At 41.9% G+C, this 13,539-nt stretch overlaps 1 protein-coding gene across 7 annotated transcripts in view; it reads left to right on the forward strand.

Moving 5' to 3' along the window:
* TNRC6C (trinucleotide repeat containing adaptor 6C) overlaps positions 1-13,539 on the forward strand; it is a 157,235-nt gene that overhangs the window by 126,898 nt on the left and 16,798 nt on the right. For 6 of the 7 annotated variants that reach the window (XM_077459265.1, XM_077459267.1, XM_077459268.1 and 3 more), the window contains 4 exons: positions 4,687-4,836; positions 5,580-5,726; positions 9,867-9,986; positions 11,542-11,625. In XM_077459265.1, coding sequence (XP_077315391.1) covers positions 4,687-4,836; positions 5,580-5,726; positions 9,867-9,986; positions 11,542-11,625 — 501 coding nt within the window. The remainder of the gene's footprint in view (positions 1-4,686; positions 4,837-5,579; positions 5,727-9,866; positions 9,987-11,541; positions 11,626-13,539) is intronic. The other variant, XM_077459270.1, reaches the window with a different exon arrangement.

Consider the following 13,539-nt stretch of genomic DNA (forward strand, 5'->3'; position numbering starts at 1 on the left):
GTGTATTGCTTTTAAATGGTATCATTTACACGGTGTGTTTACCTGCATAAAGCCTCGTACACACTAGTAGTTTTATTTATTTTTCGTTCAATTCAGTGGGCTGAATGAAAAAAAAACTTGGACAACTCAGGCCAGAGGAAAAACAACCTTCCCACATAACGGCTCAAGCCAGAGACTCTGTACTAACAAACTTATGTTGGTACAACAATCTCCCCTACTGTTCTATTGTGTTGTGACAGGGCCAGAACATGGCCATTGGCTGAGAGTGCTAATCGGGAGCCAGTTGTCAGACCTTTTTCAGTCATACCCCTTTCGAACCGGTCGATGCCGCTGGACATTCGGCGTGTGTGTACGGGGCTTTAAGGTATCTTCAATTAAATGCATTTGGAGAAATTAGAATTTGCAGAGGCAGATTAGATAATCTTAACTTGTATTAAGGTGTGTAAATTCACATAATGCAAGTACATTTAGGCACATGAGAACTTGATCTGGGAAGTATGACATTTATTTAACCCCTGGTCACACCGGTGCACCTTGTCATGTGATTTGACTGTTTCAAATTGCATGACAAGTCGCACCCTATTACCCATCTGAGTGAAAGTAGTTCCTGCACTACTTTTTGGAATAGACATCTGTGCATGAAGTCTGTCCAGATGTCCAAGTGGCACCTGTATTCGCACTTAAATACTACTTTGAAATTGTGCTACTTCAAGTGAAGTATCACAATTTCAATGTCATGATCGGTGTGACAGGATTATGCTCACCAATAAATTAACCAAATGCAGAAGGTTGGTGTGCTTGTAGCCTAAAAAGCAGCTAGAGATGTATTATAAAGCTCCTTTATTGTTTGTTTTATTTAAATAGTTTAATGTTCATAGTCTGGGCACAGGTGCGCTTAAAAGATTGTAAGGATGTGATAATTTAAAGTGGAACTAAACCCTCCTATCCTTTACAGCCAAGGAAGCTGCCATCTTAGCCTTTGCAGTTACCATAGTGCTGTGCTTCTGAGCAATTACTACAACAGCCATTTGATGAATTGATAGTTCAGTTGACCGCACAACAACTTTGACAGTGATCATTTATGGTATACCTTGAATAGAACTGTTTTGGGGGAAATGGATTTAGTTCGCTTTTTAAGGGTCCGGTCACATGGTGCGCAGACATTCATCCCTCATGTAAGGCCGTCTTTTACCGGGATGCATAGTTGCATTCCCATGTCAACGTCCCATTCATTTCTATGGGGACACGCGCTGCACAGGTAACAGCTGCTGTGGCCTAGTGTAACATGCTGGTGGGTGCAGGTCCCTGAATGCACCTTGCATGCATCGGGGAACCGCACCTGCACACACCCGCATGTTATATAAGGCCACAGCGGCTGTGCCCATGCAGCGTGTCCCAGTAGAAGTGAATGGGATGTCTGCACGGGGATGCACGCAACAAATGTGCATCCCCATGCTGGAAAAACACGTCCCTGCACGGAAGGCGCATGTTTGTGTGAATGGGCCCTAACACATAGGTAGACAAATGACTAAGCACAATTTGAAAATGATCTCTCTAAAGATTGAATTCATGTTTTCATTTAACACTTGCTAGATATGTGTGTAGTGACAGGTTGTGAATTTTAATGACTGTTGGGGATGCTGTTACCAGTTCTGTTTTGTACATTTAGCTGTGTTTCAGCTACTTGAGTTTCTTTACTGTCTGATAAGACTGTCTGCTGTCCAGCAGAATCTAGGTTGTGGGGGTGAAGCAGAAGGATTAATGTTCTCCAGAATGAACAGCTGAGCTATAGAGAGACAGACTTCTGGCCATGTGCTTGTCTTCTCCTAAATGTCAGCAAAACTATTAGGTCATGAGAAATCCTTACCATCAGGACTCTGTCTGGCTTCCCAGTTTAAAATAACCCTTTGCTGTCCTGAGAAGCCAGCACCGTATCATTATATTTGAAATCATAAAAACACATTTTAATTTGGTATGGAAAATTCAGCATTTAATAGTTTAAATGGGGACATAGCCAAGCTGGCCAGTGCTGTTTTTTTTTTTTTTTGTTTTTTGTTTTTTGTTTTTTTTTGTTTTGTTTTTGTATGAGGCCATTCTGCTTTCTCAAATGTGTTCCTGAACCAAGCTAGGGATTCTCATACACCCAGTCACAGATAAAACACAGATGACTCTCCCATATATGCTGGTCCAGTAACACCATTCATTATTTCATTGTTCATAAAATGTACATTTCTTCAATGTAAAGATGATTATTGAAAAAAGTTTTGGATATACAATGCTGTGAAAAAGTATTTACCCCCTTTCTGATTTTTTTTTTTATTTTTTTTTTTTTTGCATATTTGTCACACCTTAAAGGACTCAGATCATCAAACTAATTTTATTAGTACACAAGAATAAATACAAACTGCAGTATTTAAATGATGGTTTAATTAAGGCAAAAAAGCTGTTCAAAGCTGCCTGACTTTATGTGAAAAAGCAATTGCCCCCTAAACCTAATAACTGGTTGTACCACCCTTGGCAGTAACAACTGCAAGCAAGCATTTGCAATAACTGGCAATGAGTCTGTCACATTGCTGTGGAGCACTTTTGGCCTACTCTCTTTGTTTTAATTCAGCCACATTGGAGGGTTTAAGGTCATGATACAGCATCTCAATTGGATTCAAGTCCGGGCATTGACTAGGCCACTCCAAAACCTAAATTTTGCTTTGTTTGAACCATTTGGAGGTGGACTTGCTGTTGTGTTTCGGATCATTGTCCTGCTGCATAACCCAAGTGCGCTTGAGCTTGAAGTCACAAACTGACGGCCAGACATTCTCCTTTAGGATTTTCTGGTAGAGCTCCAAATTCATGGTTCCATCAATTATGGTAAGTCGTCCAGGTCCTGAAGCTGCAAAGCAGACCCAGACCATCACGCTACCACCACCATATCTGACTGTTGGTATAATGTTCTTGTTATGAAATGTTGTATTAGTTTTATGCCAGGTGCACACCTTCCAAAAAGTAAAATGTTTGTCTCGCCAGTCCACAGAATATTTGCCTGAAAGTCTTGGGGATAATCAAGATTTTTTTGGGTAAATGTGAGATGATCCTTTGTGTTCTTTTTGGTCAGCAGTGGCTTTGGCCTTGGAACTCTCCTCCCATGGATGCCATTTTTGCCCAGTCTCTTTCTTATTGTTGAATCATGAACACTGATCTTACCTGAGGCAAGTGAGGCCTGCAGTTCTCTAGATGTTCTGGGTTTTTATGACCTGGATGAGTCGTCGCCATGCTCTTGCAGTAATTTTTGTAGGCCGGCCACTCCTAGGAGGGTTGACTACTGTTCCAAGTTATCTCCATTTGTGGATTGTGGCTTTCTGTGGTTCACTGGAGTTCCAAAGCCTTAGAAATGGCTTTGAAACCCTTCCTAGACCGATACATGTTTGTTTCTAATTTGTTCTTGAATTTTTTTTAGATTGTGGCACGATGTGTGGCTTTTTGTGATCTATTAGCATGCTTTACTTTGTCAGATCGCTTCTATTTTGGTGATTTCTTGATTCAAGAAGTCTGTCTGTAATCGGGGCTTGGGTGTTGCAAGTGAAATTTAACTCCGCTTTCCAAAAAATTGTGGTTAATCAGTTCATTCATAATTCAGCATGGGAGGGGGCAATTACTTTTTCACATAGGGCCAGGCAGATTTGAACAGCTTTTTTCCCCTTAATAAATGAAATAATATTTTTATACTGCATTTTGGATTTACGTGGGTTATCTGTGTAATATTAAAATTTGTTTGATCTGAATCATTTAAGTGTAAGTAATATGCATAAAAATAAAAAAACAGGAATGGGGCAAATACTTTTTCACATCACTGTGGATACACTTTAAAGCAGATAAACCATTTTTAACAATTTCCTAAAAGTTTTTTTTTTCACATTTAAGGCATGCTGTGAATGATTGCGGAGTTGCTTGTGTGGCACCATGGTAACTGTAGATCTCAGAGGTTAAGATGGCAGCTTCCTTTGACAGTAAATGATTAGAGAGTTTAGTTCCACTTTAATTTGTTACATTATTCTTCTTTATACTTGTTTATATATTGTATAATAGGGGAGTAACATTTCAGACCTAAGTTTGTAAAAAGGTCTGGGCCTTTTAAAGGGTAGCATTTTAGGAGGTCACAGGCTGGCCCTTCAGTCTTTATTTTCTTACATCTTTCTACAACATCCCAATGACCATCATTACATATTGTATATGCCCTGCTCCTCCAGAAATTATGGTTTCAACTATCCTTAGTGAGTTTTCAAGTCTGTAACATGCATTTGAAAAAATTGCAAAACTGGTTCAGTAATTTTAAGGCGCAAACTTGAAAGTAGGGCCCAGCAGCAGAAGCCTTAAGATAGCTTGTAGACACAATTAAACAATTCTGTCATGAGAAAAATCTATAGGCCACCATTGTCCACTTTCTTCCAAAATTCCTGATCCTACTAACTTGTTCCAGATCAGTGACTCAAAGTGAAGCCTGTGAATCCTTCTAATAGATGGGCAAGTAGAGTTTTCAGAAAGGCATCATAATGACAGCCTGTAAATATTTCATGGCAGGTATTCTTTAAAATATAGTTATCCTGCTACATTACTTTCTCAGCCTGCTTTTTTGCCTCCTGCCACTGGTGCTTTGAATGTGCTGACCACAGCTCACGCTCTTATTTCAACCAGGATGGCGGCCTAGTGGAAGAGCCCACTACTTCACCATTTTTGCCTTCACCAAGCCTGAAGCTCCCCCATCCCAACAGTGCACTCCCTAATCAAGCCCTTGGTGGCATGACACCAGGCCTAAACATGCAGAACTTGAATTCCTCTAGACAGGTAAGAGACTAGGAGAAATGCTTGTCAAAGTGCAATAAGCAAAACACCAGTTTTCTAGCATGTTTATTATTTGAATGGACTTTTTGTACAATAAGGGAATTTATACACTGCCCTGCACAGGTTTAGCGGCAGCACAGTATACCTGTGGTTTCCCAAAGACTTCTGTTATGTCCCACATTTTTTGTTCGGTTTCTGAAAGCGAACCAAAGATGCAGCATGCAGGAGTTGTGCTTCCAGAAAATGCACTAAAATCATGGGACATACTATAGGTCTATGGGAAATCGTGGGTAACCCGCAGGAAAAACGCAGGTACGTTCTACTGCAGTTTAGCTACAGCAGGGCTGTGGAAAAGTGCCCTAAAAATCTGAATACAATGGTGTTTGTTAAATTTTACAGAAATAACTAAGATTAACTTCTAGGGAGACTTATAAGGTTAAAGAAAGTTTAGCCACTTGTCTGCGGTTTAGCAATACTTTAATTGTTCGAGTCATTGCAACGGAAATAGCGGAGCAACATTCAGACTTACATTTGTACAAAGGTCTGGTTCTCCAAAGGGCGGCATTTTAGGAGGTCACACGCTGGCCCTTGAGCCTTTTTTTTTTTTTTTCCTTTCATCTTTCTTTTGTATGTATTCAGGGAGAAAACTATATTTGGGGACATAAGATTTCAGGGTAGAAGAATTTCTAGGGAGGTGATAGATCTAATAGAAATCCAGATTTGATGATAATATTTCCTTCACACAGATGCAGAGTGGCAATCTGGGTATGTTTGGCAATAGTGGAGCAGCACAAGCCAGGTCCATGCAACAGCCACAGCAGCCACCAGTGCAACCTCTCAACTCATCCCAGCCTAGTCTTCGTGCTCAAGTGCCTCAGTTTTTATCCCCTCAGGTAGGTCTCTGGCTCTGTTCTATGCTAAATGGTTTGGCATGCTTACAATGAAAAGGTATGAAGTCTGTAACACAGAATTGTAGAATTTGCTGGAGTCCACTATGCCCGTAGGAAGACTTTATGCATTGTTGTGAGGACGAAAAATAACTTTCTCCAGAAAAGGATTCATGGGCAATTCCATTTTACTTGGCAGTATTTTACAATAATTCTCCTACCACCAAGGGATCTAGTTACTAAAGAATTAAAACATTGAGAGAAAATTTAATGAAAAGTGCTAGTGAGCAATAAAAGCTGAAAACGATAGAAACCGTTAACTACACAAATGAAACCGGTATGAGAGCTGTTATACCTGGCAAAGGATTCGTACTACTGTCTTTCCAGGCCTGAAATTTACACCACTGACACACAACCCTATCTTACATAATTGTATAGTTAACCAGGTTGAGAAGACGCACATCCATCTAATTCAACCAATAGTAGAAAAAAAAAATGAAGAAACCGAAGACCTGTTCTTTTTTTCCATTTTTATATATTTGTTTCTGCTGCAGTTAATAGGTTTTTAGGTCAGATCTATATTTAGCCAAATATGATTAAAACATTTTCTTACTCACTACATTTTCATTGGTATATGTTCAAGTACACCTCCTAAAGATGTCAAACATTTTTAGGTATTCATTTATGTGGCCCTAGTCCCTCTGACTCCAGTTCAGTATTAAAAACTTTATAGATGTTACTCATCTACCACAGTAAAATGCTATAGATGGTACCCATCTGCTGGCTGCATGTACTGGTACAATACACATTACAGAAGCTAACCACCAGCTTCTGAAATAAATTGTAACACAGGTGGACAGCCTATTCAAGGCAAGGCAGGTGGATGTTTGTTTTCTCTTTCATTTATTGAAGGACACTGCAGATCCTCATGGCGAATGCGTTTTAAGACTCCACTCACAGGAGCAGGATGCCAGGTGCAACTCAAACTAAAAGTGGGCAACCAGCCCCCCCCCCCCCCCCATCTGCGACACAGCTCAGTTTTTACCTAGAGTAAGGATTTTTGTCTCTCTCTCTTTTTTTCAGGATTTTTGTCCTGTCAGTGGATTTTTATTTTATTTTCAGTGGAGGACTTCTTGTCTTCAATTAACTGCAGTGGTGTATGACGGGCCAGATAATATAGATTCAGGTAGTCTTCCAGCCATACCATCGAGAACATGCAGTTCCCTGCTATAGTGGGGTTGGCTATGACATCTCTGCCCTTTTGCAGAGTGCCCGTAGGGTCTTGACATGTACCTTAGGGGTCTAGGTGCTCCTGGTCAGCCAAGTCTTCCCCCTCCCCTGCCTACTTGTATAGCTTCCCAGCAATAGTATAAGTGGGGTTTGTGTGTCATTGTGAGGGCAGGAGAACTTGTGACAACTTCTGAGAAACAGACTCAGAGCTCCCTCTTGTACTTCAGGGGGGCTTTCTAGTGATCTTGCAGCCACCAATTTAACTGTGGGCATATGCCCTTTGTAATTTTTCCTTTGGTAATGGTATGTCCTGATACTGGCAAGAGTGGCCCTTTTCCCTCCAACCAGCATAAGGGGCTAGCCACTGCGCGTGGATGGCTGGAACATGTGGTGGTGCATTTTTCTGTTGAGCAGACCCAGCCCCTGGGTTACTGAATGTACTCTGGCAGCATCCGCCCAGTCTTTTTTTTTTTTTTTTTTTTTTTTTCCCCCCGATCTGTGTTGTTCTATTACTGCTGGCTACCAACTGAGCTGTAATTTGCACATGAGGGATTTGGCTACCGTTTTTTGGGCGTACTTTTAGTTTTAGTTGCACCTAGTGTCACGCTCATGCAGGTGGTGTCAAAAACCGAACAGTCATGAAGATCTGCAGTGTCCTTCTGCAGTGCCTAGCAGAAAAGGAGAGTGAGTATGATGCGTACAAAAATGTAATCTTTTTAAACTACTCACCTCTTTTTAGTGCTTTTTGTGTTACTAAAAGGCTATTTTAACCACAGTTTCACTTTGCTGGGGAGAAGTTGGGACAACAAGGTTTTTGAACAAAATTTTAAACAACCGTGGTTTAAGTTGCACCTTGCTATTTTAAGCTCTAACCACCAAGGTACCATGCAGAACCACAAAAAGAGCAACAGATGGTAAGAACTTGTACTGTGCTGGTGATCCTCTTTATAGCTAGCTTTAATCTCTTCAGCCCTAGCCAAATAACACAGCTGCTGTTCAGCAGGCGCAATACTGCTACCTGCAAACCAGCACCTTTCTCAGTCTACAGCTAAAAAGCCTGTGAAAGCAAGAACTTAAAGGATCATTTCACTTTAAAAAAAAAAAAAAAAAAAAGTAAATGCACATTATTTTTTTGCAATGAAAATAAAATGGTGCATTTATTATCTTTTGTTGCAGGAGCCTGTAAAGCTTTGGACCAGCGATCAACAGATCACTGGTGCCATGCAGATCTGTAATTGTATTGGCTTGCTTGTACCTCATACAAGGAAGCCTATACATTCTGACAGGAAGAATCAATTACAGTTGTGCCCATAAGTTTACATACCCTGACAGAATTTGATTTCTTGGCCATTTTTCATAGAATATGAATGACAACACAAACTTTACTTTCACTCATGGTTAGTGTTTGGCTGAAGCCATTTATTATCAATCATCTGTGTTGAAATGACCCTGATGAAAAGTTTACATTCCCCAGTTAATACCATGTATTGTCCCCTTTTAACATCAGTGACAGATTGAAGTATTTTGTGGATGAGGCTCTTTATCTTCTTAGATGGTAAAGCTGCCCATTCCTCTTGGCAAAAAGCCTCCAGTTTCTGTTAAATTTTGGGCTGTCTTGCATGAACTGCACATTTGAGATCTCCCCAGAGTGGCTCAATGATATTGAGGTCAGGAGACTGAGATGGCCACTCCAGAATCTTCACTTTTATTCTGCTGTAGCCAATGACAGGTCGATTTGGCCCTGTGTTTTGGATCATTGTCATGTTGGAATGTCCAAGTACATCCCATACGCAGCTTCCTGGCTGATGAATGCAAAGGCTGCCGGACCGCAAAGGCTGTAAATTCCATTCACAGAGGGTTGTGAATGAGTGACGTGGCTGGGTGGGCAGAGCCCTGGGCAGCCGCGTCTTTTTTGAATTGTGGCAGCAGACACGGGAAGAAGATTCCCGGTCTGCTGTCAGAGCGGTGATGGGGGTCTTTTCTGCATGGGGCTAGGCATGTCCACACCCCCAAATGCACGTGAAAATGCACAAGTCTGTAAATAAGTTGTTTAGGCACCAAGTGCGCATAACGCGTCATTCGCCCTTGCAGTGACATACATGTGTTTTTGAATGTGCATATAGTACATTTCTAAATGCATAGAAATACATACATTTCTTATTAAATGGTAAATTCACACTGCATTTAGGTGTGTACAGTTTAGCTGCATTTAGATGAAATAGAATTCTGTGGTTCCATTTTCAGACTAGATATGTTGAATGTTTCTACACTCATGTATATGCAAGTACATCTAAATGCAGAAGAATGTGACCTGGGAAACCGTTTTATACTGGATAATTTCTCCTCCATTTAAATAAACGAACTGGAGGTGATTAATGTGAATGTAGCCTTATGGAAGGTTGAGGGGAGAGTGGGCATCTCTGATACATGCCCATAACCTTGTATGTGTAGGTACTGAATATCAGCCCTTTTCCCCACAAAATATAACATGGGGTGCCCAATGTAGAGGTCAGGAGTGCATATTGCACATGGTCCAGGCCCAGAGAGTGCAAAGATCTGAGGTGCCCAGCAGAGATACCCACCCTTCCCTCAAGTACAGACCTCTCAATGCAGTCTCTCCTCCCTCACCAGACCAGATGCAGTGGCATTCCTCTCCTGGGCTCTGTCATATGACCAGAGTAGGGAGGGAGGCTTCCTGTGGCTATGAACTGCCACTGTCGGGAGCAGCGGGTGGCAACTCTCTGGGTTTGCTGTGGCTGCCATAGCAACCCTAGAGTCGGCTTTTGGTGTGAACCACACCCCCCTCAGTATGCCACCTAATTTAATAACATGGGCAGCATGTGGTCTTTCATCAAGACTCTCATTTTGATACGTGTTTGGACAATCACGTAATACTTTTTTGGTTTCTTATTGTAGGTTCAAGCACAGCTTTTGCAGTTTGCAGCAAAAAACATTGGTCTCAACCCTGCACTATTAACCTCGCCAATTAATCCTCAGCATATGACCATGTTGAACCAGCTCTATCAGCTGCAGTTGGTAAGTAGCAACTATTGCAATCTTTAAGTAGACCTTTACTACAACCTGTCTGTTACCCATGGTCAGATTATAGCTGTATTTACAATATACATGTGAAGGTCTGATGTACACAGCAGACATGGAGTTAATCACTAAAGCTGGAGAGTGCAAAATCTGGTGCAGCTGTATGTGGTAGCCAATCGGCTTTTAACTTCAGCTTGTTCAATTAAGCTTGGACAAAAAAAAAAAAAAACCTGAACGCTTATTGATTTCTATGCAGAGCTGCACCAGACTTTGCACTCTCCAGTTTTAGACCCCTTTTACACTGGAGCATTTTGCAGGTGCTATAGTGTTAAAAATAGCGCCTGCAAAACACCCTAAAACAACTGCTCCATGCACCCCAGTGTGAAAGTCCGAGGGCTTTCACAATGGTGCGGTGCTCTGGCAGGGCGTCAGAAAAAGTCCTGCCAGCAGTTTCTTGGGAGCAGTGAAGGAGCCGTGAACTCACCGTCCCTCCACTGCAACTCCTCGTTGAAATCAATGGGGCAGCACTGTGATACTGGCGGCGTTTTGCGGGCGGATTTAACCCCTTTTCAGCTGCTAGCGGTCCAATAGCGCCACTAAAACAGCGCTAAAAGTAGCACCACTTTACCGCTGACGCCTGGGGCAGCTCGGTGTGAAAGGGGTCTTAGTAAATCAACCCCAATGCTTCCTTTTCCCAGTTTGTATAAAGTTGAGCTTATAATCTGTGTTACAATTCCTCTAGTTTTGAGTAGCCTTAAAGAGGAAGTAAACCCTGATGAGTTTACTTCCTCTTTCATTCCCTGCAAACCATAATGGACTACTATGCATCGCATAGTAGCCCATTATGTGTCACTTACCTGACACAGGAGCCAGCGATGTCACCGCTGTCCCCTGTAGTCCGGCGCATCCATCTTTTCGGTGGGTCTCGCAGCTCCGCCGCTGTCATTCGGCGGAGCCGCGATTACGTCACTCCCGCACATGCGCACGGGAGCCGACACGCGCGGCAGCTCCGTTGTTGAAAATGCCGCGCTCAGTGCGCCTGCGCGCCGCTGTCTATGGCGCATGCGCCGTAGACAGCGGTGCCTGTCTTCGGGCAAATATCTCCTAAACCGTATAGGTTTAGGAGATATTTCTTGGACCTACAGGTAAGCCTTAATCTAGGCTTACCTGTAGGTCAAAGTGGTTTGTAAGGGTTTACAACCACTTTAAGGCAATACCTAAAATGATGTTTCAGATAAAACTGAAATTTTATAAAAACAAATGAAATTGTGTGGTTGTTGACAGCAGATTCCCTTCTTGCATTAGGTCATATCAATTGATGAGCCTCTGTAGCCTTCCAGCTAAACTGAAATGCATGGTTAATATTATTGCAATTACATGCCTAATAAAAAATTTTATTTTAGGGAAACCATTTTAAGAAATTATATTAATATTAAATGGCCAGTTAAATGTTTTCATTGCCCAGTTTATAACTTGTTACATGTTGGTGCAGTCTCGTTTAATGGTTTCATTGTCTTCAGTCTGTCTGACCCACTTCTACTCGCACCTGCAGGCGTATCAGCGTTTACAACTCCAGCAGCAGATGTTACAGGCTCAGCGTAATGTTTCCGGACCCATGAGGCAACAGGAGCAGCAAGTAGGTCAAACCTGCTTATCTGGCATATACAGCTCTGTCCATACTCAAGTGTTAATGTAGATTGCCTTCTGTGCTGTGTTGTAGGCTATGTATAATGTGTGATAGGCTGACAAATGCACTTACTCTGCATATGAAATGTCTTGTATACCTTTTATGTAATATAAAAATTAGGTCTCTAAATAGAGTATATGAGCACATGAAAAGAACGTATTATTTTTCTGTGATATTTTCCTGTTTTTTGAAATGTAAAACTGGAATTTGTTAGAATTCTGGTACAAAGTACAAAATCTTTGTGGATTAGTTGACGGTTTACAGTAAGTAGTTAGATCTGTAAGAAAGAAGAGGAAGCAATCTGTAGAAGCCGATAAAAACATTGGTTTTTAAGCACAAATATCGTTCTTTCTTTTTCCATTTTGCCTTTAGATATTCCAGAATCTGTTACTCCAGACATTTGCTGTTTATAATTACCGGTATATACCTATAGGGTTTTTACCACACACACACTTCTTAAAACATTTTTATTCCGAACACCAGGCAGATATTTAAAACCTTTAATTTAGTCATTAAAAATCATTGCATTTTATTTTTAGATTCACATTTAAACGTTCATAATTTAGTTCACATCGGCTTCCTGTAGTTCTCTCTATAGCAGCATTGATTGAAAAAGAGGGGGGGGTCAGCAATCTGATTCTAGCAGGGCTCTATTTCAGAAGTCACACGCACAGGAGGAGACCACATCAGCGTGCTACTGCTTCTTAATTGGCTAGTGCCAGGCTGAGGTGGGTCTGTATTACTTAATTTCATTTCAGTCTTTATGGAGGTTCAGGACTTGGCTGTACTGTCTGACAGGGGTATCTGGTCCTTAAAGTTGTCTGAACAAAACTACAAGTCCTTCAGTAGATAAAATACACTAATTATTTTAAGTTAATTTAATTTAGCTTTCTGCTTGGTGTTCAGCTTCAAATATTTCTTAAATATAAAAATAACATGCCTTAAATCTTTTCATTGCCACATATCCTTCTTTTCTTCTTAAAGCAGAACTTCACCCTAAAGGAGAAGTTCCGCTTGTTTGCGTCTCCACTGCCACATTTGACAATATTTGGGGGGGGGGGGAGCAGATATCTGGTTTTGACAGGTACCCACTCCCACATCCGGTAAGATCACTACGGCAATCTGTGCGGAAGTTTGCGCCGCCCCTCCTGGGACACATCACAGGTCACAGACCGTGGGACCATTCACAAAGTGTAGCGTGAGGACATCGCTGGATCCCTAGACATGCAAGTGTCCTTATTTTAAAAATCAGCAGCTACAGTATTTGTAGCTGCTGACTTAATTTTTTTGGGGAGACTGGAGCTCCTCTTTTTAAGGCCAAACTTTAGGCAAATCATTAAATAGATAAAATACCTATATTTGGGGTGTCTTATGCCGCGTACACACGATCAAACAATCCGGTGGAAAAGTCCGGCAAACTCAAGTCCGCCAAACAATCCCCCGCGCGGCCCCCCCACCCCAAAGCACCTTGTCCCCATGTTGATGAGGACAAGGGCCTCTTCCTGACAACCCTGGCCGTTGGTAGTCGGGGTCTGCGGGCGGGGGGCTTATCGGAATCCGGGAGCCCCCTTTAATGAGGCCCCCGGATACCGGCCCCCCCACCCTATGTGAATGAGTATGGGGTACAATGTACCCCTACCCATTCACCTGTAAAATAAAAGTACAAAAAAAACACAACACACGAGATAAAATACTTTATTGCACAGCTCCGGGGGTCTTCCGTCTTCGGGGGTCTTCTCGCCGGACTCCTCCGCTATCTTCTTGTAGCTCTTTTACTAGCGGAGGAGCCCGGCATTCTTCTTCGTCGCCGCGCCCTCTTCTTCCGACTTCGGGGGTCTTGTCCCCCTCTTCGGTTCTTCTGCC

This window comes from Lithobates pipiens, unplaced genomic scaffold (genome assembly GCF_037356315.1).
Source record: "Lithobates pipiens isolate NorthernLeopardFrog02 unplaced genomic scaffold, aLitPip1_a1.2 Scaffold_28, whole genome shotgun sequence".
NCBI classification, from domain to species: domain Eukaryota; kingdom Metazoa; phylum Chordata; class Amphibia; order Anura; family Ranidae; genus Lithobates; species Lithobates pipiens.